A 24,679-nucleotide genomic window follows, 5' to 3' on the forward strand; every position below is an offset into this window, starting at 1 on the left:
TGAATCCGTCCTGAAAACCAGAGGAACAGAAACAGTGCTGAGATTTAAGCTGCATCAGTGCGAACTCTCTCAAGTAAGAGGTTTACATCCAAATTTGATAGGACTGTGATATTTAAGCTGACAAATGGCTTGGCATGTAAATATGCCCGACTTTGACAAGACAGCATTGGTAATAACAGCTTGAGGCTGTCATGAAGGAGACATTGTGGTAAAAAGTTACCATACATGTAAAAAAAAAACTGTGCATGAAAAGATGAGCAACAGCGGCTTGTTGCTAACGTTTCATGTATATTTCAGAAACAGAAATAAGCCATGCACTGCAGTCAATAGACAACACAGGCCTGACGGGTATGTGTATTTAAGCTAGTCGCCGTCTTGCTGTAAATATCAACGCCAAGAAGGTTGTATTTGTAAATTCGCTCTCCACCTCAAGGACCCCTAACATTATCAGTCTAACGGGCGGGCCCCCTCCGAGGAGAGTGTTGACAAACGACCCTTATCGCTACCCCGGAAATTAACCTTTGTATCGAGACGTGTTTAAAATATATATATATATCTTACCTTAGAGGTACGAGCCTTGTTTACGGAGCGCCACACACTCCAGCTGACATAAGCAATGTGCAAAATAAACGGAGGAATAATAATTTCCTGAATATCCTTAACGCCACACCTTTGCATCCTACCAAAAATGTCGGACACCGTAACAAACCGTTCGCTCATTGGCTGCTTCAGCTTTTGTCCTCTGAAGCTGCTGTTTGGAGGCGTCAACAGAAATACACACGAACCAAACAGTGACACAAACGCTAACCGCGATACCTGTGATGGTGAATTTGTGCGAAACGCACGAAAAGACGAACGCGAAGTGAACCAGGAGGACGTGTTGTCGAGAATACTTTGCGAGGGGGTTCATGACACGAGGGTATCATGGGTAATGTAGTCTGAAAGCCAATGGCAGCCTTACATGTACTGCTAGCAACAATGTAAACGTCTTTTACAGCAGCAACTAGACACAGTGACTTAAGTATAGTATAATTTGACACCAGATTTAAGTTACTCTCATTGTACTTACACACAGAACAATTTAAAGGCAAGACAGAAATAAACATACAGTACGTCTACAAAGCTGAACAAAACTAGGTGAAAACTATACTTAACCTATTAATACAAGTAGGTGGAAAATAGGTGCATAAATAACTATAGATAAAACTGTCCAACAACATACAATAACTACATAGGCCTACAAGTCAAGCTTTCTGCGGATTGTAAACCAATACAAATAGTGCAAAGGAATAAATATTGAATTAATATTGCTGGAGCACACCATGACGTGAGGGGGTGTGAGGGCCCTTTACACAAATCACCAAAATTAAGAAGGAAATTCAAAACGGCCGACTTCGTGTTGGGTTTAGGCAGTGGCTCCCAGAGCCTTTTTTCTACTTTTTCTCTGTCTGGGTGTGATATATGTGCCTACCAGTTTCCGAGCATGTAGACCAAATGGGCCTTAGGGGCGCGGTCAAGCCTCGACGCCCCCACACAACACCCCTATCAGGTGTACACTTTCACCATGTCTGATGCGTGTGCCAAGTTCATGTCTATACACAGCATATACCAAATGCAGGATTTATAGATGGATGATACATCGGCCTACGTGTTAAAGCACAGTGTGTATTTTAAGCTGTGAATATATAATTTGAAGGTATATTTTAAAGGAGACATTTTATGCTCATTTTCAGGTTCACTACTTTATTTTGGGTTATTACTAAAATAGGTTTACAATCATTGATGTTCAAAAAACACATCAGTTTTGTCATACTGTCCAGTGCAGCAGCACCATATTCGCTCTCTGTCTGAAATGCTGTTTTAGCTCCTGTCACTTTAAGCCCCCCTCCTGAATACCAAGTCTGCTCTGATTGGTCAGCTCACACACGCCTGAGCCAGCACCGCTCACCGTCTCTCTGGTCGGCTCTGTCACGTTTTCAGCTTCCACTTAGCTTCACTTCTACCATTAATTTATGCATAAATTATGCAAATGTGTGACGTAGTGTGATGTCCACAAGTCAAGGAATTAAAGGCGGGACTACTGAGGAGGTGTTTCAGGTGCTTCAGGTGCAGTGTTTTCTGTGGGAAAGAGGAGCTCTCGTGCAGAATTTGGTGAAGAGTTTTTAACATTCAGGACCTTTCACATGCACAAGAACCTATATAACACAAAAAAGAAAAAGCAAAACAGGTCTCCTTAAACGTTACAGGTTTATTGACTCTGTATGGCTGATTTAACTGTTCATCAGAGTGAGGGCCTGTGGGAAGAAGATGTTGTGTCTAATTTTTATTTTTTTGTCATACAGAGCTCTGTAGTGGCCACCAGAGGGGAGAAGTGGGAACAGATTGTGTCCAGGGTGTGATCAGTCTGCGGTCATGTTTGCTGTGTTTGTACATAAGTCCTGAATGGAGGACAGAGGAAAACATTGTACCTTTTATTCCACTACATTTGTCAGACAGCTTAAGTTACAAATTATTTTGCGAATGAATGTTTTAAAAACCTATAACTACCATATGAAACACAGTGTGTTTTACACATATTTCTTAAAGTAAATATATGCTCTAATATAATGATAAACTTTATGTAATAGTTGTTTTTATTTCATTTATGGAATCATGGCCCAAACATTTGGGATACAACATACTGTGGGTGCCTGAGCCAAAGCAACTGTCAAACAAGTAACACTAAAAAGAACAGTAAGGCCATTAGTATTACTAATGAACAGGTTGAATGCTCTCAGGGCTCTTCAGGGAAAGGTCTCGTGATGACGTCAGCGACGTTTTAATGAGAGAGATACTTCCCAGATTAGAACTACTGGCCTACGTTTACTTCTTTCAGAGACTTGGCTTCGGCCCAGCTCACTGCTGCAGCCAAACGATCCTCAACAGAGCACATGCTCTTTAATAGGCAACATGTGTGGGTGCATGTGCACACATGCATTTTATGTGTGTGTCCATGTTTCAGGGTGTTTGTGTAAAGTTGAATTTTGTGAATATTTCCCTCTACAGATTTTGTAATGAAAGAAACAGAATTCCAATTTGTGCGTCTGCTCAGCTGAGGTTCACCATCCTTTCCCAATCTCTCACATCCTCTTGTTTCCATCAGGTGGACTTCAAATGTCACTTATATAACTGTACATCAGAGTTCTGTCGAGAAAAAATGTTTGGAGTTGCCCAAATTAGCCTCCTGGATGAACTCCTCCCATCGCCAACACATTTAATGTGTAAGACATTGTAAGTGCATTAGCTTAATCCCTCCTATCTGGCTTGCAGCGCGCCAAGCATTTCAGTGGACACATGCATGCAGAGAGGGGCAGAGCTGGAGATGGAGCTGCACACACGAGTATTCCCCACCTGTCTGTGAGGATGAAGATATTGACAAACAGCTTGTAATTTGGAGGACTTGTTGAGGACAATGTTGAGATTCATCGTGCATGTGTGGATGTTATGGATGCTTTATGCAGGTAATGTATACAATATGTATACTGCAATCACAGATGATTAATATTTAAAAATATTGTATCTTGTAAAAAAGAAACATTGTATCTCTTAGACAATATAACTACTGATGTGTTGTTTCAAAGATGCAATCATTAGCATGTTTATCTGACTCATCTTTCCTGTTGATTGCCATGACTTTGAATTCATTATTATTAGTTTTTAAAGTGCCTCTCATCCTTACTCTGTTGGTCATTTACTCCCACACACGTGTGAATGTTTGCTGACCCTCACTGACACATGGGCTTAAAGGGGAACTGTGTAGTTTTGGAGAAGAAATTCAAACTCAGAATTTTAATATTTACAATATTAATGAGGTAATAATACTCAGAAATATTTTTTCTGAGTAGCTGTTCTCAGAGGAAAATAAGGTCCCCAGAATAATGTTTGAAGCTAGACAGGTGGCAGGGTCCGCCACATATAAACAAAATAAAAGAGAATGAAATTGTGTTGTTCTTGTTTATTCAGTCATGAAAACAAAGAGTTTGTTTATTTAGTTTGTTTAGACATAAGACATCAGTCAATGAAGCTCTTTCTCTTCTGATTAAATTTCTTCCCCATAACTACACAGTGCACTCTCTAAAGTGTGCATGCAGTTCAATGTTTGACTGTTTAAATAAGTACTTTGGTTTGTGTTTGTCTCTCCAGGTGCTTTCTCCGCTGAAGACATCGATGCATGTGAACAGCAGCCATGCCAAAATGGTGGCGTATGTGAGAGCCACAATGGAGGTTTCAGATGCCTTTGCTCCCAGAAGAGCCAAAATGGGCGCCTGTATGGGGGAGAGACCTGCACAACTGCACTTTCAGGCTGTGAAGACAACCAATGCGAGAATGGAGGAATATGCTCTCCCTTACTTATCAATGATCAGCACACTTATAAATGCATCTGCCTTGATGGCTTCACAGGGCCTAAATGCCACACTCCCACTGTCTTCTCATTTGAGTCCCCAGGCTACATGTACATAGAGACTCAGCTTCTTGAACCAGAGGCTCCTCTTAATGTGACCCTCAGCTTCAGATCAGCGCGACCGGTCGGCACGCTCTTGCAGCGCAGAGTGGACGACCTGCTCCTCAGCATTGAGCTGATGGATGGGCACCTCTGCCTCCGCAGCCTGAGAGGTCAAGGCTCCAGCACGCTGGTTCAGGAGCTGCCAGAGTACTTGTCCAACAACCAGTGGCACACGGTGGAAGTGTCGCTGGGCGGCGTGGTCAGCCTCATCAGGCTGCTCTGCACCGAAGGAAGCTGCATCAGAGACTCCAGCGATGAAGTCCAGCTGCTGGAGCGAGCCTCTGCTCTCCCCAAGCCAGGAACAGTTCGTCAAAGCCTCTTCATAGGAGCAGTGGGGGGGGACTGGAGTTTGGGCAGAGCAGTGGACGAAGGGGACCGCCCGCATGCTTTTCTGGGCTGCTTCAGAGATGTGTTCGTGGACTCACATCTGGTGCTGCCTGTTGTAGAAGAGTCAGATGCCCAGGCAAACGTCACTGCAGGGTGCAGCGACAAAGACATGTGCGATGACAGTCCGTGTCAGAATCGAGGGCGCTGTGTGAGCCAGGGCTGGAGGAGCTACATGTGTGAGTGCCACAGGCCTCATGAGGGAAGCAACTGTGCAGAGGGTAGGATGTATACACACTCTGTAAACAACACCACCGCATGCTGATTCATATTAATGAAATGACATTATGTGTTTTAATTCATCCAACCACTACACCCATTCTTCCTTTTTCCTCTCAGAAAAGCACAGCTGCCAAGAAAGACAACCCCTTAAAGGTCCAGTGTGTGGGATTGACGAGGGGTGTTCAGTTGGCTGCATTCTGCAACCCCTCCACTGGATGCCACTAAATCTTGCACACTGGACCTTTAACACTTCCCCTCCAGAAGATCTAATGCGGCCATCGTTTGTCACGGTTGAAAAAATAAAACTGTTTCCCGATCAGACGCCGCGATGATTAAAGTTCACCCAAAATTAAAATTCAGTCATTATCTTCTCGCCTTCATTCAGATGGAAAGTCGGGCGGAGTTTAGTAGTCCACAAGACTTTTTCAGAGCTTCACAGCAAAACAGTGTTGCAGTATTCTCCTAAACAACTGAAGTAAATGGGGACCTGATTTAAAACCTTTAAAACAACTGGAAAAAAAAAAAAAATGGCTCCATACAGCTTGTCCGGCGTGATCCAAGTCTTCATGAGCACCTTCGTCCCAAATTGATTTGAAAAGACGTTTTTATTTAGACCATTTTCAAACTTAAAATCTTCACTGTAGCTGCCTACTTAAGAGAGTTAGCGCGCACCTCGTCTGAATTGGGTGCACAAGCTTAGCTGCACATCAAGGGTGTAAATATATGAATTATATTGGTTGTTTTTCATGTTTTAAAACATCTACTTCAGTTGTTTAGGAGAATGCTACGATGCTGTTTTGCTGTGAAGCTCCAGAAATGTGTTTGTTTTTTAACTACAAAAAAAATCACTGGGCTTTCCATCTGATTGGAGGGTGAGTAGATAATGACTGAATTTTCATTTTTGGGTGAACTTATCCTTTAAGGTTCGGTTGGATGCGTTCGACTTGCATATTGCTCTAAAAGTGTAGGTTTCATTTAAATGAGGATTCGATTTGCATTAAAAATGAATGCCTCACTGCATGAACATACCTTGAAATGTTGTGGCCGTTAAATGCTATATATGTGTGGAATATTTATTTTCATTAATTGCAGCATTTTAACTCTTCTAGACAGAATTATATGCTGTATAACAGGTACAGGTCAAGCTAAGTTCAAAGTCAATGTCGTGTCACTGCAGAAATCTCAGTGTTTCTAAAGAGAGCCTCCCTGCAGGATGATAAAGTTAGTCAGTAGACTTTAAAGGAGCTTAGTCCTGGTAGAATTAGCTCAGACTTATAAGTAGGAGGCATTCAGCAACACCTGGGCCGAGGATTTAAAAAACGTGGGTTTCAGTAGCTCACCTGGAACGCTCCACTTTGACAGATCAGGGAGTCTGGATTCACGCCATGCAGAGCTATTTTCGTTAGTTGGTATCCTCAGCAGCGTCATCCATTTCAAGGAACAGAGAGCACGCTAGAAATAGTGCATAATGAATAGCTTATGGTCCATAGCATAAATAAAACGTTGTAAGCACCTGAAGGAACAGTTTGACATTTTTGGAATACGTTTATCTGCTTTCTGGCAAAAAGATGGATGAGAAGATCAATATTTGGCTGCAAGGTGAGAGTGGAATCACATCTAACTTTAAAATAATAACACTGAAATACTATGTCTGCTTTTCATCAGATTCTGTTTAAAGGGGTAGTACACAGTTTTGGAGAAGTAATTCAAACTAAATTTGCAATATTAATGAGGTAATAATACAAACTCAAAATAATGTTGTTCTAATGGAATAAACAAGCTGTTCTCAGAGGAAAATAAGGTCCCAGAACACTGTTTGAAGCTGGATAGGTGGCAGGGTCCGCCACATATAAACAAAGTTCAACAGTATGAAATTGTGTTGTCCTTTAAGGTCAGTTTGTTTATTCAGTCATGTAAACAAAGAGTTTGTTTATTTAATTTGTTTAGGCATAAAACATGAGTCAGTGAAGATCTTTCTCGTCTGATTAAAAATTCTTCCCCAAAACTGCATCATGCACCTTTAAGTCATGGCTTTTTCTCTTTCCTCCCATGCAGAGTATATCACTGCGAGATTTGGGAGCAATGACTTGGAGAGTTTTGCTGTCTTCTCACTGGATAATGACCCAGGTGATACTGCGAGTATATCCATGTTCATTCGCACCAGACAGTCCAGCGGGCTGCTCCTCATCATGGCCAACAGCACCAGCCAGTATCTGCGCTTATTGCTGGAAGAGGGCCGGGTCAAAGTTCAGGTCAACAACTTTGAGACCCTCCGTGGCCGGGCTGTCGTTAATGACGGCCATTTCCATCTGGTGACTGTGAAGCTGGATGCAACGGAAGCTGTCTTGTTCCAGTCAGCTCAGAACCAGGGCTCTATGCACATCAGGCCCATCCAGGCCCACCCTGGGGATCTGGTTTTCGTTGGGGGGCTGCCAGACTCAAGGGCCTCTGCCTCGTTCGGCGGCTACTTCAAGGGATGTGTCCAGGATCTGAGGATTAACAGCAAGCGGCTGCAGTTCTATCCCATCGCAACTCCAGTGGAATCATACAGCCTGGAGCAACTTGTCAACATTGCAGAGGGATGCAGCAGTGACAACGCCTGTGCTGTGAGTTATATCAGTGCTGTCGTGTTCATTATACCGCCTTTAATTTCATTCCTCGTCATTTACAGCGACTGAGGACAATGTGGAGCTGACAGGAGGCTGAATTTGATTTATCTTGGCTGTTTTCTCTTCTCTAGGTCAACCCCTGTCTCAACGGGGGAGTGTGTTACTCCATGTGGGATGATTTCATCTGCAACTGCCCCCCCAACACTGCAGGGAGGCGCTGTGAGGAGGTGAAATGGTGCGAGCTGTCTCCCTGTCCCGCCACCGCTGTTTGTCAACCCCGCTCACAGGGCTTTGAGTGTGAGTGTCCTGAGATGAGGAGCTGTTGTACATGACCGTGGTGTAAAAGAGTCTCAGAGACTCTCTAAGAATGGCCAAGGACAGAGGATCTATGCTATTAATAGTGTATTTTGTTTGCAGCCACACTGCTATTACCGGTTTACAGGTAAAAAACATTGCCACAAAAAAGGATTCACAGTTAATGTGCAAGTCTTTCATACTAGCCCATTTCTGCTCCTGCTGTGTATCCACTGAAGGGACTGTCTGCAGTGCACTCACCGGTGCAGGCACTGATTAATTACAGTGTGGCTGATTACAGAAGGGAACACAGTTGAGGCAGGGATCCGACACAGGATTCCTCTAAGACGTGGTAATCCCCGCTCAGATTAAGTCTACCGCCACATGCCTGAGGAACCTTATGATGACAAGTCTTCCTGGAGGTGTCACATGTTCACAAAAAGAAAAGGGGGGGAGCCCATGATCCAGAGTGTAGCTGCCAATCGAAGCCTTTCTTCGTGTGTCTGTCATACCGTCAAGCAGTGGCGGACACAGGATGTTTGAGGGGCAGGGGTAAAGAAAATAAAAAGGGCACCACAGCGCACAGAAAGACGTGATATATTGGTAGTGAAGCGAGGGCACTTCATCACATTTTCTTCACCGGAGGGGCAATTTAGAGGGCACTTTATCATGTTTTATCTACCAAAGGGGTATCCAAGAGGAAACTTGTGCCAAGTTTTTTCAAAAATGGGGGCACCAAGGGGGCCTGAGTCCACCAGTGCCTGTATTAAGTATCCTGGCTTAGTTGGTTTAAGCCTGCCATTTGGCACCTATTGCAGGCACCATTTTCCTTCCTTCAGCTATCTGCGCGTTAATGTTTTCAAATTCCCTGTCGCTACGTGTAACCAAGCCTCCAGGAAGAGCGGCTTTTTTCATTAGCTTACATTGAGAAAGAAGTAAAACAGTGGATTATCATTTGTTTTGTGCGTCATAACCCCTGCGAAATGATAATTATCATAATTTGAGCCATTTGGTCCAATAAAATTTGGGAAAATAAAAGAGCTCAAGTTAGTCGTGTGCTAAATCAGAATTTCTTCACTTCCAATTCACTCGATTAATGGAAACACTACAGTAAATAGTAACATTTCATTGTTGTCATGTCCATTTCTCTTCTCCAGGTTTGTCAAACGTGACATTTCGGGTTGAAAGCAGCATTTTGCTCTACCGCAGCAATGGGAAGATTAAGCACAGCCTCAGCAGCGTCTTCTTCAGCTTCCGCTCAAGACAGGCGGCCGCCACCTTTCTTCATGCACAAAAGGACTCAGACTACCTCGCTGTCTCCCTCATGGACTCTCATTTGGTCATGGAGCTCCAGGCTGGGGCTAGCAAGGATTCCCACAAGGTGACACTTGAAAGCCAGGGTCCAGTCAGTGACGGAGAGTGGCATACTGTGGAGCTCAGCATGGAGAACCATGCACTCCCGACCTCCAGGTGGATCATGGCTGTGGATGGAGGCAAGGAGGAGCTAAGCGTGTCCAAAACAGCTGCGGGGGACCTGGATTTTCTCAGGGAGGGAGCAGACATCTTCCTGGGGGGACTGAGCCTAGACGCTGGAGGGAAGCTGTCTGGCTGTTTGGGGCCGGTGGAGATCGGAGGCCTTTCTCTTCCCTTCCATCACAACACAGAGCTAAACCTCCCCAGACCTCAGGAGGAGCAGTTTGTGAGGATAAACAGCGATGCCACCCCACAATACGGCTGCTACGGAACAAGTGTGTGTGCACCCGACCCTTGTAAGAACGAGGGTGTGTGTGAGGACCTGTTTGACCTGCATCACTGCACTTGTCCCTCAGAGTGGACTGGGCCCCTTTGTCAAGAGCCAACAAACGCCTGCATCTCCAGCCCCTGCATCTACGGAAACTGCATCAACCTGCCGGGGGGGTTCAGATGTGTGTGTGAGCTGGGGTACAGTGGTGAACAGTGCGAGGTGGAAGCTGACATGTGTGAAAGCAGCAATTGCAGCAACGGCGCCACGTGCCTCAAAGGTTTCAAGAGCTACGCGTGCCTCTGTCCTCATAACCTGACAGGCCAATACTGCGAGTGAGTTCTTCCACAACATTTCTGTAATAACAAACTTACGGTAGCATACACCCAGGGGCGATAGGTAATGTTAGGCTGGAGAAGTCCCCATCTACCTCAGTTGTTTAGGAGAACGCTTCAACGCTGTTTTGCTGTGAAGCTCCAGAAATGTTAGTCTTTTACATCAGCATGAGGGTGAACAGATAATGACTGAATTTTCATTTTTGTGCGAACTTTTCCTTTAATACCAGTCCATTATCTGCCAATACACATAAGTAGTCGGTCTACTTTCATTGTGTTGCATTATAAGCTGTGCAGTCAGTTGAGTTGTATAATAATGAATAATAACCTCTGAGTTTAACTGATTTACAAACTGGTCTCTTGCAGTGAAAAAATTCCTGACATCCCCTGGTACATTGAGATCAACCCGTAAGTGCATCTACACAAGCAATGAAAAATAAACACATTTTGAACTTAATAATAAATCTACCGGTGCCAAACAGGAGGACATTGACATTTCCTTTGTTCTTCTTGTCTTTTAGACGTCCTCAGCTGCCTGTGTCGACATGCATGGGTACGAGATGGAACTACAGCTGCTTTAATGGAGGGAATTGCTCTGAAGCAGACAACACCTGTTTCTGTCTGCCTGGCTTCACAGGACAGTGGTAGGACATGCATAATGACATCTAATCCTCTTTGCCCGTAGGGTGTGACCCCAAGTGTTTCTCAACCCTGGGGGGCAGCACCCATTGGGTTCATTCAATAACCAGACGGGGCGATTTAGATTTTATTTTACATGAAATTAATTGGAGTTATTTGTTGGCATAATTGTCATTAAACATAGCTCAAACTGTTACATGAAATGGAAAGGGTGATGCCTGAATTCACAAAAAAAAGTATGAAACTTGTAGTTTTAGTGTCTTTCAGCTTTTTGTTTTGGTTTTACAGCCTGTGACTGGACTGTTTTGGTTCAGTCTCATCAGTTTTTGTTTTAAGGTGCAACAGTGAGCTGTTTTGTGCACTGTCTGCCCAGCAGCAAACTGCAAACAGACAAAGTTAGCAACTAGCTGGTGAACAAAGTGAAGCTTTTAACAGCTAAAAAGCAAAATATTTTTCTAAAGAGGAAGTTGAGACCTAAAGCAGAGCTATAAAAAGAGTAACTACTTGGATTAAATTGATCAGGTGGCTAGAAGCGCAACTCCAAATGAACGCTTACGTTTCTTGGTGTCTGGTACATGTGCATGTGGTACAAACAGTGTTGCTACTAGAGGGCCAGTTCTTCTTTGGTCTATGATCTGCACCACATTGTACTCACTCATAGACACCAGCCACTTAAATCTGCTTTTCTTTCCATCAAGATCCATGCATTATTCCCTGAGAAACTAACAAAAAGGTTGAAAAAACACCCTGTCTTGCAATGTTGAAGAAAGTGAGAAAAAATTCCTGGATCCACACAGAAAGTGAATGGGGTCTATTCAGGGCTGAGAACCATCCGCCAACAGAGTTTAGTGGAAATCTGTTCAGTAGTTTTTCTGTAATCCTGCTCACAAACCAACCAACAAACAAACAGACACAGCTGAAAACATAAACTCCTTGGCGAAGGTAATAAAGGCAATGTGTGCCAATAAATCAACTTAAAAGCTGATGCTTGTCTCTGCAGCTTACTTACTACCAATGTGCATCCTTGAGGCAGATAAAATCTGTGTTCCACACTAATGTTTTACATGCTGTTTCCTTGTTTTTGTTTTTTAATTCTGTCCTTCCTTTTCCTTCCAGGTGTGAGAAGGATGTGGATGAATGTGCCTCGAACCCGTGCATGAACGGAGGCTTCTGTGTCAACTACGTGAACAGTTTTGAGTGTGTGTGTGATATGAATTACTCAGGTGTACACTGCCAAATGGACGTCAGCGACTTCTACTTGTACCTCTTCTTGGGCTTGTGGCAGAACCTCTTCCAGCTGGTGTCCTACCTTGTGATACGCCTCGACGATGAGCCAGAAATCGAGTGGGGATTCCACGTCAACGATTAGGTCTTTCCATGTCCGTTATGATCCCTTGACTTAACACGGTCGAGGTGGAGGGTCACACCAGATTACATTTGAATAAATGTAGCATTTAATTTAGTGCTCCAAACTGATGTAATATTTCATCATTAAAGGTGCAATATGTTGCAACATCCCAAAATTAACTAAAATATTCAACAGAAAGGTAAAGAAATCAGTTTTGAAATTATGTAAAAGATGTCTGTTATGTTGCAGATATATCTATTGAAGTTAGCATGCTAACCAGCTAGCCCCTAGCCACTTTGTAGGGTGATAGACTGATATTAAACAACACAAACACTCTCCGAGCTCCCTGTCTGGGCAGAGTCTGCCAATACAACCACTGGCTGATTGGTTAACTGAGCTAACTAACTGAGGGCAGCTACAGTTAGCAGCAGTTTGTGGCTACAGTGGTGATATGCTGCCCCCTGTTTGTTTGGAGTATGAGTTCAACAGGTGGCAAATTCTTACATAATGCACCTTTAACCTGCACATGAGCCAGTCTGTAGCTGTGTCCAAATTCAGGGGCTACATCCTCACAGATTATCCATCCATACATCTACCATGATGGTCTCAGTGGTGAAGGGAAGCTCTTTTGTGGCCTCTTGTGATTGAGGTTGATAAAACAGGTGTTTATCAACTTTAAATGTGCTGTCTAGCACAGTATTAACTAGATCATCCATGCAGAAACAAAGTGAACAGTTTTCTTAGCAACCAAGAGGCTATGTTTTTTTTATAGGAGTCAGAAAGTTGTGCCCCTTTTATTGTTTTCTTTTTTAGTCACACCCTGGATAATTTTTCTGATCTCAGCTCTACAAAGGAGCACGTTGCAATAAATGTACAATACGTGTGGCACTGTATTTCATTACGTTTAGTGTACCGACACATCTTTAATAGAAGTCTGTCTGTTGTGAACAGATTTGTTTGGTAATATTAAACCATATGTATTGCAGTATATTTATACATCTGGTTCTCATACTGAAAACCATACATTAGTTTGTCGTGTGCCTTAAATTTACACTTGCTTTCAAATCAGTGTTCCTTTTATAACTGTTCAGGGACACACTTTCATACAGTTATAATCTCCTGGATATTGATGAAATACATATCTGTATGTATACATCTATAGAAAGGAAGTTGTGTATTTACGAGTGTGTGTGTACCTTATATAACTTGACGAAGGCTATTCTGCATGCAGTGCATACAGAACCTGATCTGTACCATGAAAACAGAAAATAAACTTGGTGAAATGTTTGGAAACGGTCTGCTTTTATTTAAAACTGTATATACACATATTTGTATACACAACAAACAAAAAAATAATAATTTGGACAATGATTCCAGTTCACAGAACTTAATTTTCTTAACAAAATACACACAGCTTCTATTTAATCATCTAAACAAACAGGTAAACTATGATGCAAACAAATGTCCAAGGATGCAAAATTAGACTTCTATAATGTGCAAATAAGGTGTGCAGAAATGTTAACAGAGAATAACATCTGAAGACAGACATGTGGACCGTGACAGATCCGGTTTCGACAGGCAGTCTGTTAAGTAAGGCTCTGTTGGTGCACCGTGTATGTGTAAACACGAGTCAATTTAATAACATGCCTGATTAAATATTCATCATATAAATACAGTAATCATACAAGGGTTATGACTCAGTATGAACAGTGCACCTGATAGAAAAGACTCCTACTCGGGTCACTTCTAGCACTCATGGTGCTGTAAGGCTGTTGTAGAGCTGCTAATGAAGCTCCACACAGAGACAAGTGTGGACTGTTCATTTCCTACACTAATCAGAAGCACTACATACATACGACTGTAAGACACTGGTCAGCCCTGATCATGGAGCTTACAGTCACAGAGCTCTTTGTAGATCCTCTTGCGTATCTTTGGTATGTCCTTCTGTGAAAACTGCAGAGGTTTGCCCAGGGCGAGGCATCTCGAATACTGTGAGGGAGAACGAAACAGAGTCATTATGTAGTGGGTGAACAGCTCAAACATTCAGACATGATTAATGGTTGAAGTCATGTATATGTATATGTGAAAACATGTTGGTACCTCCAAGACGAAAACTCCACAGTCGTTCTCATTGGTCTGCTGTGGGATTTTCTGTGAAGGACAGCAGGGGGAGACAAGACACCATGTGAGTCAGTGTGTTGGGTGAAACTCCAGCAGGTGAGGCTTTTTGCCGCATGTGGCCTCATACACATCTGGGCCCTCTTCACAGAAACTTCCTCAGTCTGAAATCCTACCTCATCTGAGTTTAGGATAACATTGTGGATTTTTGGTATTACAGAAACATATTTCCAACTGCACTTAGGAAAAAGTCCCATCTTTTCTTAGGATAAGAATAAGGCTTTAAGAAACATCCCAACTGAAGAATTTCCTAAGTTAGGATGGAGACCCAGGATAGACCCTGTCCTAAATTCAAGACTGAACACTGATGTTAGCCTGTCGGAGAAGTTAACGCTGATACTATTCGGTTGTAGAAGTCTTACAAACATGTAACAAACACTGATTGGTTCTACAGGCATGACAAGACAAGTACTGATTGAGGAGCAAAGTTCACAGGTTTAGTAGGATTTCTTAAGTTATGATTTGAGGGCTGCGATAGACTGAGACACAGCCGTGAGTTTATTTTTGACATTATTTTTCTGTAACGAGTGGCGTAAAAGAACAAAACAGGGACTGTTTTTTGTAGTCTGTCATTACAGGCTGTTACATCAACTGTGCATACCTCATCAAATGACACCGTCCAGCCACTTTCAAAAGCTGTTTGCTTCTTCTCCTTTGCTTCCGTCATCAAGTATTTCAGGATGTTCTATGGCAAGCAAACAGAAGAAAAACACAGTATAAAGAAGTGACAATTACTAAAGTAAAAGTAACTAAAGACGTGTATGACAAAAAAATACATGAAATCTGCCGTTACCCTTGCAACCTTTTGGAGTCCATTCCCTTGAGAGTCGTAAATGCAGATCTTCTTTTTAACATTGTCAGCTGTGACCAGACACCAGTGAACCTCCAGGTGGATGGGCACCAAAAGCAAATTCTTGGAAAACAAATCCACCTGTGCAAAAAACACGGGGTTAGAGGTACACACTGTGCTTTCTCTTTACTTCTCAGGTTAGTCTCGTCTCGTGATAATTTAATTATGTGTGTTTAAAGGGGCATAATGACGTTTTGGAGAAGAAATTCAAATCAGCATTCAATATTTACAATATTAATGAGGTAATAATAAGAACTCAGAAATATTTATTCTTTCCATAACTGAATAAACAAGCTGTTCTCAGAGGAAAATAAGGTCCCAGAACACTGTTTGAAGCTAGAGAGGTGGCAGGGTCCACCACGTATAAACAAAGTAAAACAGTATGAAATTGTGTTGTCCTTTAAGGTCAGTTTGTTGATTCAGTCATGAAAACAAAGAGTTTGTTTATTTAGTTTGTTAAACTTAACAAAAAGTCAGTCAAGGAAGACCTTTCTCTCTTTCTCTTCCCCTAAAACTACATAGTGCACCTTTAAAAGTGTATTTATCTTTTTCCCAATCTATGCATGAGAACAGCAATATATAATATAAACAAATAAAGGATCACAGTACACCCATCTTGGACCTCACCTGCTTTGTCCATCTCTTAACACCATCATATCCTTTAGTCATGAGCTGCCTGTGGAAGAAGCTGTTGAGAAAATGGACCTAAAAGTGGAGAATTAAAAAATTACAAAACTAGTTATAAAGCTAAAATAGAGTTCAAGAAACAGTGACACAATCTAGATTACAGGCAAATAGTTGTGGACATATCCTGATGTATAATATGTTAATTAGTGAACTTTAGAGCTCTTTTAGATGAACTGGTAGGTGGATATTGTTACCTTTGGACATAGTCAGACTAGCTGTTCCCCCTGTTTCCACTCTTTATGCTGAGCTAACTGCCTGTAGCTACATATTTAGCATTCAGACATCAATCTCATCAAACTTGTGTCAAGAAAGCGAATATGCGAATCTCCCAAAATGTCAATGCAAAAGTCAAACTATATCTTTAACTACTTGCAATATCTAAATAATCTTTCACTCATCTAGTGTTCCAGATATAACAAGATAAGAAAAAGAAGTTTGTTATCTACACAGCACTTAAGTTTACCTTGTGATGGGCAGATTCCATTATCAATTCTCCATACATGTTCATGACCTTAAGCAGAAACAAGACATAGATACACTTAGCATAAAGATTCAGGCTTCTGTTCGTCACAGAAATCTGAAGTTCTCGCCATGTTGTATAATAACCTGGTCGTTGAGCCAGTTCTGATCTGCCAGTGTGGAGAGGTCATCCAGTGCCAGTGTGTGCTTCTTGTAGGCCACCCGGAAAGAGGGAACAGGTTTCTGAATGATCGCAGCTCGGTGTTTGGTAACTTCTGGGAAGATGATGTTTTTCCTGCACGGGAAGAAAAGAAATATACATTAAGATCATAACAGGTAACATTCTGAATGCTCCACCGATAAACACACAACCTTTAAAGATTACTGCTGCTCAGTTAAGAGGTTTTAAATCGTCAAGTGATTCAAGATTCATTTAGATTTGGCTGCAACTAACAATTATTTTCATGATTAATCGATGAGTCTAAAAAAAATGTCAAAACATTTGTGATAAATGCTCTGAAGAGACGGCTTCAAATTCTTTCTTTTGTCCAACCAAGAGTCCAAAATCCAAAGACTTTTCATTTACGATCACAAAAGACAAAGAGAAGCAGAAATCCTCAAATTTAAGAAGCTGGAACCTAGAAGCTATTTGACATTATTTGACATCTTATTTGGATTTCTGACAAAGATGTACCTGTCGATGAAATCAGCATTAAACCTCCTCTTCAGGTGTCTCAACACGTCGCTCTTTTGTAGCGGGATGAAACTGCCGTAACTTCTGTAAAAGTCATCAAGGAATTCTAGAGAAACATGCAAACAGTGTCACCTCAAACAGCTGTGAAATATAAACCAAAGAAATGATAAAATGTGAAAAAAAGATCTACCATGGATGTCTTTCGTCAGTACTTTAAGGCTGACATCACTTTGAGAGGACGCCGACTTTTTACTGGTGATTCTGTCAACAGCAGCTCTGTGTGCAGACTGGTCGTGACCTGGAGGGACAGCAGTCAACTGTCCCGATGGGGCGTCGACCTCCAGCCTTTCCGCTAGTGTCCTTGGTTTTATAAAATGTGTCGTTAACCCACGTGCATCACTGTCTCTACTCAACCGAGGTTTGACCATGTGTTTTAAAGAGTCGTTTATTTCACCAAGCTGCGTTAAAGTTTCTGTTTTTTGAGACGGCACCGTCGCCGTTGGCACAGAGACGTTACCCACAGAAACAGTTGTGTCCGTGACCTGGTTCTGCAAGGGCCTGGAGGCAAGGAACGTGTCTGACAGACTGACAGATTCACACTGCTTCAGCGGGCAATTCTGCCTTGTAAGCGTATCCTCTGAGCCTCCGGTATCACATCCAGGCGATGGCACAACTTTGCTTTTATTTTTCTGTGACTTCACGCTGAGGAACGAGCCGGAGTTTATCCCACATGCTCGTTTCTTTGCTCTCAATATCCAAAAACGGCATTTCTCTCTCCGCTTCCGCCACATCCAAAGCTGTAATTTACAATACAAGCGTCTCTTGGCTCGTCGGGAGAGATGAGAAACCCCTTTGACTGAAGACATGAATCCTTTTTTCCACTTCAAGTATTTGCGCCGGTGGTTTTGTGCTTGGTGCATCGTGGAGCTTGATCAAGGTGAGCGATGAAAGGTCACACGAGAGCATGGAGTTGTGGGAATAAGTCAGAAATCTCATACGCAGCGGTGCCCAATCTGGATTTTATCAGTCTTCTTTCTGACAGGGTGATTCACATTTTCCAGGTCGTGGTCCACCGTCTCTAAATGCTGGTTCAGATTGAACTCACCGTTGATACATCCGGTCAGCTACTCAGCCAGCCAGTGTAGACTTCTCATAGATTACTTAGCTGTCCTCGTGTTTGCTTCCGCTTCTGGTGGCTTCCTCAGTAGAGTAAGGCACAGTCCACACATTTGCTGCAATCAAGAATAGATTTGTTATTATGCTCGTACATATTTTCATCACAATGAAAAGCGAGTCCTACAGTGGCAATTACAGATATAAATATAGAGACAACGGATGGTATTATGCAGTGTGACAAGATGAGTAAAACCTGAATTAAACAAAGATAAAAGATCAAAATTATTCAAAAAAATGGAGTTACTGTTAGCTAGTTAGCTCAGTTAGCAGTGCAGCTAGCCAGACAACCAGGGGAGTGTTGGGGTTTACACTGCTTGCAGACTGTTATGCTGTCTCTGTTGACGCCTTTAAAATTTTTTGTCTCACCTGCTGCTGTCTAGTGTTGTAATCTTTATGCTTTTATTTGTTTTGTTTGTCCTCCTTTTGCTGTTTTTATGGTTTTGTTGTTTTATTGAATCCTTTTTCTTTATAAGAATTCGAGTTAAACACATTCAAAAATAATATTATCAACAGAATGTGAAATAAAATAATTAATATTGTATATCATTATTATTAATAGATTAATATTGTGTTGCAGAGATATCTGCTGAAGCTGGCACGCTAACCAGCTAGCCCACAGCTCCCTTGCTAGCGATGTAAACACCCACACTCCCCCAGTGCTGAGTTCACAGTCCCGACCACTAGCTGCATCGCTAACTGAGCTAACTAGCTACCGGCAGCTACAGTTAGCAGCAGTAAGTGTTTACTCAGCCACTTAGTTGTTTTGAGGATGAATTCGACATATGTCCAATTCTTACATATTGCACCTTTAAGAAACATTTTTGCGTCTTACATAACTATATATTTAAATTCAGGATTTTTACCTGGAAATAAGTATTTTTATATTGTTGTTTTGCGACTTTAAGGATGACTTAGTAACAAGTACATTCGCAGGTGTGAGCATCATTTTAAGATAATATTCATTGTATTTTCATAACAGTTTCAAACCTTACTATGTTTGAGCATGCCCCACGCAGTTAAGTATACAAGCATTAATATTTGATTTCCCTCGGGCTTTCAAACCACACACGACTCACAGTCTGGCAGGATTTCTTCTTGACACGTGTTTCCATGCACAGACCCTTTGCTAAAGTAGCTAACATAAATTACTGCCACAACAACTGGAAGTAGCCATAACTCCTGTCTTACCGTCTCTGCCCCGCTGCCGCACTGAACCTCCGGAGTGGGATGAACTCTGTGACGAAGGTCTAACAGTGCCCATGTCTCCTCTTCTGGAAAATTAACGCACTTTTTATTTAAGACGCGATGTTTCGCTGTCTCACCCCCTCGACCTGCGGCATCATGTATACAATCCACTCCACATTGGGAGTCGCGTGTGAAATGCGTCACTCTCACCGCGGTCGCGCCGTCGAGCCCGGCCGCTGCTACGGATTTTGATGCGCGTCTATTCTGGCTGTTACGGTACGGGTGCTCGGAGCGGCCCAAAAGGACAGACGATTCGCATTATGACATCATATTAAAATAAACCATTAAAGGGCGCTTTTGTTGAGTCTAAGGTCGCAAAATATTCCAGTTTACATAAAACCGTTTCAGTAATAGAACATTAAAGGGAAAGTCAGCTCAAGTTACGTTATGCATTTAAAATTTCCATATTTTTCAACTTTGACAAACATCTCCTCAAATCAAAACTCAAATATCTGACTTTATTATTAATTTTCTCCAAAACTTTCTTGTAAAATAACTCAAACTTTCACATGGATAGAATCAAGGTCGTCCTGAACTGCTAAGAAGTCTCTACAACACAATATGTAGGAGTCATAATGTCAAAACTGTTATTTCTTCACATTATGTTAACAATTTTGGTACGTTTTTGAATGTTTTCAAGTTAAATTCTCACATATTGCACCTTCAAAGACCACCGTGTCACCCTTGCACCGACCAATCCGATTTTACAGAGAAAAATATGTAGAATTTGGACTACATTTTTTTTCTCTTTTTTATTTTATGTTATAAATTCAGATCGACAATGACATTAATTAGTTCCAGTAAAAAAGAAAATCTCCTCATTTGGTTTCATTATTTAGCAATGTCACACCGGAATTTTTTTTTTACTTTGTTGTTCAACAAAAATCCATACTCTGCAAATATTCAATTAGCTGTTTCTTTTTCTACTCTCTTTGCTTCTTACATGTAAGCAAAACTATTAAGCACATCTCAGTTTTAAGGTTGACTATGCAGCACTGAAAACTAAATGTGGAGGCAAACAGCTGTCATTTCATGGTCTTTTGTGTTGAACTGGCCCGATTGAGCCATGGTGGAAAAGAGTGGAATTTATGATATAGCCTTTCATCGTTAGTTTTGAAAATGTCTGCAGAAACACAAAGCAATCATAACCAGGATGTGTGAGATCAGTGTTAAATGTCCATTTCAGGCATCTCGATACTTTACCTTTGTGCAAGGAAGGAAAGATCAAGGAACTTTAGAAAAATTGGAAGTGTCATCTCAAATGTGAAAAACCAGAAACAAAAAGATGAAGACACAAAAGAAGTAAAAGCCAATATAACATGGGTGTCGTTTGTCAGCACTTTATTGCAGACATCTGTTTGAGGACGAGTAATTATCTCATCAGTGTCTCTGTTTGCATCCGGTCCTGACCTGGAACGACACTAGTGTATTATGCAGATGGTTCAATAGAGGGCAAATGCTATGTGGGCGAAAGCAAAGACTGTCGCTGTCCCTAAACTGTGTACCCCCTGTTGGCAAATGTCCTCTTTGCTGAAGTGTCATTGAGCAAGTCACTGATTCCCTGCTGGCAGTGGGGCCCTGCAGCTGTAGCTGCACACTCACTCTGACCTCTGTGGGGAGAGACAGCTGCTTACACAATATGTTTGAACATGAAGCTCTTGACACATTTTCATATGATATTTAATTCCAGACACATCCTTGCCAGACGTGGGCAGAACAGCTATGGAATAAAACTCTCAGATAGTGGAGATGTTCCTAGTTGTCTCACCATAAAACACAGTGAAACATCACTGAACAAAACTAGACGCCGCTCATCCTGAGCCAGACTTTGTCAGCTTACATTTGTTTTGGCAGCAATCCTAAAACAGAGTACGACCCACGTGTGACGCAGGAGTCAGGAGGGATGATAGTGGTGTTTGACTTGGCTCTGTTTTCCTGTTTGAAGTACGAGATATATACACCCCAGGCTGCACGAGCTCTGCCTCTCCTTACCTTTATCTGCTACGTTACTCTGAAATCTCTTGCATCTCTCACAGAAATGAATCTCCTGGGCACCGCTGTGGTTCTGGTAGGACTGGTGGGGGTATGGGCTCAGCACAATGTGCTACGACCCCTGTGTGACTCTCCTGAGGCAGAGGAGGCTGCTCTGGTGGCTCAGGATTACCTCAACAGCCAGCACACCCATGGCTACAAGTACGCACTGAACAGGATCGAAGACATCAAGATCTATACTACGGTAGGTTAGCAGGTGTAGTGTTTGGGTAGTACAGATAGTTATCTCTTTCTTCTCCTGTTTTTCAACTTTGAGGTAGGATCGCTGGATGCAGGACATAACAAAGACAACAGGATCACAGAATTTGAAAGATAAAATGATGCATTTTGATATGATGATTATGATAACTTTGGGTTTCCATTGTGTCAGCAGCCAAACAGCTGGCGTATAGTGCCTCTGCGAGCAAACATTTGCACAGACAAAAATCAACGATGCTCTAGTTTTCAGCGTCCAAACTACATATGCATGTTCATCCAGACAAATGTGACAATGTGGCGATCAATCAACACACTGCAGAATCCTGTCAAGTATTTGTCTGATGCAGAATATTTGACAAAAATATTCAATAACGTTTCATTTGACCTGTCCACAGGCTGACGGAGGCAGCACATACCTCCTGGAAGTTGACCTGCTGGAGACGAACTGTCATGTGTTGGACCCAACACCTGTTGCCAACTGCACAGTCAGACCCAAAGCATTGACGGTGAGTTTGCAGACCATTAGTACACAGAACTACACAGTGCCCCTTTAAAAGAAATCAACCAAATTTAAGATGATGATCATTTTAGAAAATAAAACAATGACAACAGATTGACTGCTGTGCTATTTCTTTGTCTCCAACCAGGCAGTAGAAGGAGACTGTGATGTGGTGCTGAAGAAGGTTGGCGGAGCTCTGACTGTCACAGCATTCAAGTGTAAAACAGAGGGTAAAAGGAACACAGACACCCACATACATTCACAACATGCCATACGAGTGCAATCCAACAGAAAACAAACATGTATGTGTCTTTCTTTGATGGCATATAGAGTCAACCGAGGACCTGTGCCTGGGCTGTCCCACCCTCCTTCCCCTAAATGACACCACAGCTCTGGACTTTGTCCATGCGTCTCTGGCAACCTTCAACAACATAACTGTGAACGAAACGTACACAATTCTGGAGGTTGGAAGGATGTCAACACAGGTGGGCCCGAGAATAATCTGCTCACTTTAATCTCTTTTTTTTTTAAAGCACCCGCACATTTTTATTTGGATCTGACGATACTTCTCAATACCTTGTTTCAGATTGTGACTGGTGGGCCGATCTATGTCGCAGAATATGTTGTAGTTGAGGCTAACTGCACTGGTGACACCTGTGTACCCCTGGACGACGCCATGGCTGTAAGTACACCAAGCATCAGCTCAGCTTTCCACAAGAAAAATACTTTTTCTGTAATCAAACACAGGAGTAGTTCTTCTCTAAACATTTCTAAGTTTGTGTTATTACCTCATTAATATTGTAAATATTAGATTTCTAATTTGAATTTCTTCTCCAAATAACACACCTTTAAAACAGTTCAAAATAAACAAAACTGAGGAAAAGAGCTTGATTCTTTTCTCTACCAGGCACGTGGTATTTGTTCTGCCAGAGGTTTGAATGCTGGTCACACAGTGGACTGCAAGATGTTTTCCACTATGGTAAAAAAATGTATTAACTACACCAAATTAATTTGATGGCCAAAAGTAAGTCATAAACACATTTTAAGATGATTTTTCCTAAGTCTCTGTTGATACATACACTTTTTCAGATGCCTATCGTAGATGCCAACAGCACTGCAGCTGCAGCTCCTGCACCGCCACTGGTGGCCCACGTACATGCAGGCAGCCTTTCACGCAAGCATGGTCTGAGACACCACAAACTCACTGCCATGCATGACCCTCACCTAAGCGGCCTTCTGTCTGCAGAATCACTAGAGTCCGCTGAAGTCGTACCTGCAGTCCCTGCAGTTGTTGTTGATGCTGCTGCAGCTGCTGTGGATCCAGCTGTACCAGCTGCTGATCCAGCCGCAGATCCTGCCCCAGCTGCTGCTGATGCGGCCTCAGATGCCTCAGATGCCTCATTCAGTGCCGAAGTCCCTGTTCTCCTGAAGAAGAGAGAGGCTCCTGCTGCAGACGCTCCTTTAGTGGTTGACACCCCTGTGGTTCTTGTGCCAGTGTGCCCAGGAAGGGTCAGATTCTTCTAAGTGTTCAGGTCGCACAGACTCCCTATACTTTCTTCCTTCAGCTACACTGGTGCTAGAGTAAAATGTGACTTTAATTGATAAATGAACATGTCCTCCAATAGGTTGATGTAACACCAATACACTGCCTACTAACAAGGAACAATCCATTATTTAAAATCACCAAATCTCAGAAGAATTTAAAAAGACTCTGTAAAACAAAGATAAGTTGTATTTGATACTGCTGAATAAACATCTCAACTCAAAGCTTTTGTGTTCTTCCTTTTGGCATCCTTATAATGTATTGAAACACCTACTTCAGTACATTTAACAGCAGCAGTCAATGAAGGATCAAAGTTGCCCAAGGCCTTTGATGGGTTTAATGAGGATTCACTGATAACCTCTGTACAACTCACTGAATGTACACATGGTAAGCAAAATGCATTCAAATCATTCATGCCAAATCTTTGGTCGATTGCAAAATAAAGCGATGTTTGCTGATGGTGTTGACTCATGCCAATGACTTTCCTGCAAACCCATTGACATTTCCACTAATACGAAAACAAAGAATGTTACTCAGATTTTGTTCCCGTAAATCTGTGTCATGGCAGTTTATCAATTTTATTAAATAATATTTAGAGCCTTTTAAAATAGTCAGGTAGTTCAGATTATGAATGATTGTATTTAAACAATGAACTATGGCAGTAACTCATCTAGATGAGTAATACTCAAAGTGTCCAAAAGACTAAATAAACAAAACATTTAACTAGACACTTGACAAACGATTAATATGATTATGTGGAACTCTGGGAATGTTGAACTTTGAAAAGAATATATTTTAGGAACACAAAAAGATTTGAGGACACATTTGATGAATGGGCAAATTCTAGTAAGTGCAATTACATGAATGGGTCAATGATCAGGAAGTACCAGTTCATGGTAAAGTCAAATAAGCAAGACACTCAAGTTCACCAAGGGCATTGCACCTTTTGATTCTAAACAGCAGATGTAATGCCAACAAGTACT

General features: G+C 42.0%; 3 protein-coding genes across 4 annotated transcripts; 2 read left to right on the plus strand and 1 right to left on the minus strand.

Annotated features, from left to right (window-relative positions):
* Window position 1: 1 nt before the first annotated feature.
* LOC311267245 (protein crumbs homolog 1-like) lies at window positions 2-13,399 on the plus strand. Of its 2 annotated transcripts, none has more exons than XM_084370199.1 (9): window positions 2-73; window positions 3,310-3,500; window positions 4,183-5,148; window positions 7,205-7,755; window positions 7,890-8,055; window positions 9,210-10,128; window positions 10,495-10,536; window positions 10,650-10,772; window positions 11,884-13,399. In XM_084370199.1, the coding sequence occupies exons 2-9, from the start codon at window positions 3,452-3,454 to the stop codon at window positions 12,134-12,136; spliced, it is 3,069 nt and encodes a 1,022-aa protein (XP_084226325.1). In that variant the 5' UTR covers window positions 2-73; window positions 3,310-3,451; the 3' UTR covers window positions 12,137-13,399. The 2 variants fall into 2 exon arrangements, with proteins under 2 accessions (XP_084226325.1, XP_084226326.1); XM_084370200.1 differs by lacking the exon at window positions 2-73 and adding an exon at window positions 846-928.
* On the minus strand, window positions 13,396-19,548 carry LOC311267247 (sentrin-specific protease 5-like). Its single transcript, XM_084370202.1, has 10 exons — window positions 19,348-19,548; window positions 17,174-18,215; window positions 16,984-17,089; window positions 16,437-16,584; window positions 16,294-16,341; window positions 15,771-15,848; window positions 15,087-15,224; window positions 14,895-14,978; window positions 14,216-14,266; window positions 13,396-14,104 (listed from the first exon to the last, which is right to left on the minus strand). Exons 2-10 carry the CDS (start codon window positions 17,901-17,903, stop codon window positions 13,988-13,990), a joined length of 1,500 nt encoding a protein of 499 aa, XP_084226328.1. The 5' UTR covers window positions 17,904-18,215; window positions 19,348-19,548; the 3' UTR covers window positions 13,396-13,987.
* A 1,801-nt stretch (window positions 19,549-21,349) lies between these two features.
* LOC311266529 (alpha-2-HS-glycoprotein-like) lies at window positions 21,350-23,920 on the plus strand. The gene is made up of 7 exons (XM_084368942.1): window positions 21,350-21,640; window positions 22,050-22,160; window positions 22,302-22,383; window positions 22,484-22,638; window positions 22,740-22,835; window positions 23,061-23,132; window positions 23,243-23,920. The coding sequence occupies exons 1-7, from the start codon at window positions 21,443-21,445 to the stop codon at window positions 23,675-23,677; spliced, it is 1,149 nt and encodes a 382-aa protein (XP_084225068.1). The 5' UTR covers window positions 21,350-21,442; the 3' UTR covers window positions 23,678-23,920.
* Window positions 23,921-24,679: the final 759 nt, after the last annotated feature.

This window comes from Pagrus pagrus, assembly GCF_965226575.1.
Source record: "Pagrus pagrus genome assembly, chromosome: 12".
NCBI lineage: Eukaryota > Metazoa > Chordata > Actinopteri > Spariformes > Sparidae > Pagrus > Pagrus pagrus.

Coding starts and splice junctions, on each gene's coding strand:
- LOC311267245 (XM_084370199.1), top strand. CDS start 3,452: ATGTTGAGATTCATCGTGCATGTGTGGATGTTATGGATGCTTTATGCA. Junction 5,149..7,204: donor GGGAAGCAACTGTGCAGAGG/GTAGGATGTATA, acceptor CCTCCCATGCAG/AGTATATCACTGCGAGATTT. Junction 7,756..7,889: donor GCAGTGACAACGCCTGTGCT/GTGAGTTATATC, acceptor TCTCTTCTCTAG/GTCAACCCCTGTCTCAACGG.
- LOC311267247 (XM_084370202.1), bottom strand. CDS start 17,903: ATGCACCAAGCACAAAACCACCGGCGCAAATACTTGAAGTGGAAAAAA. Junction 15,225..15,770: donor TTAAGAGATGGACAAAGCAG/GTGAGGTCCAAG, acceptor TTTTTTGCACAG/GTGGATTTGTTTTCCAAGAA. Junction 14,267..14,894: donor GGACGGTGTCATTTGATGAG/GTATGCACAGTT, acceptor TGTCCTTCACAG/AAAATCCCACAGCAGACCAA.
- LOC311266529 (XM_084368942.1), top strand. CDS start 21,443: ATGAATCTCCTGGGCACCGCTGTGGTTCTGGTAGGACTGGTGGGGGTA. Junction 21,641..22,049: donor ACATCAAGATCTATACTACG/GTAGGTTAGCAG, acceptor ACCTGTCCACAG/GCTGACGGAGGCAGCACATA. Junction 22,161..22,301: donor TCAGACCCAAAGCATTGACG/GTGAGTTTGCAG, acceptor GTCTCCAACCAG/GCAGTAGAAGGAGACTGTGA.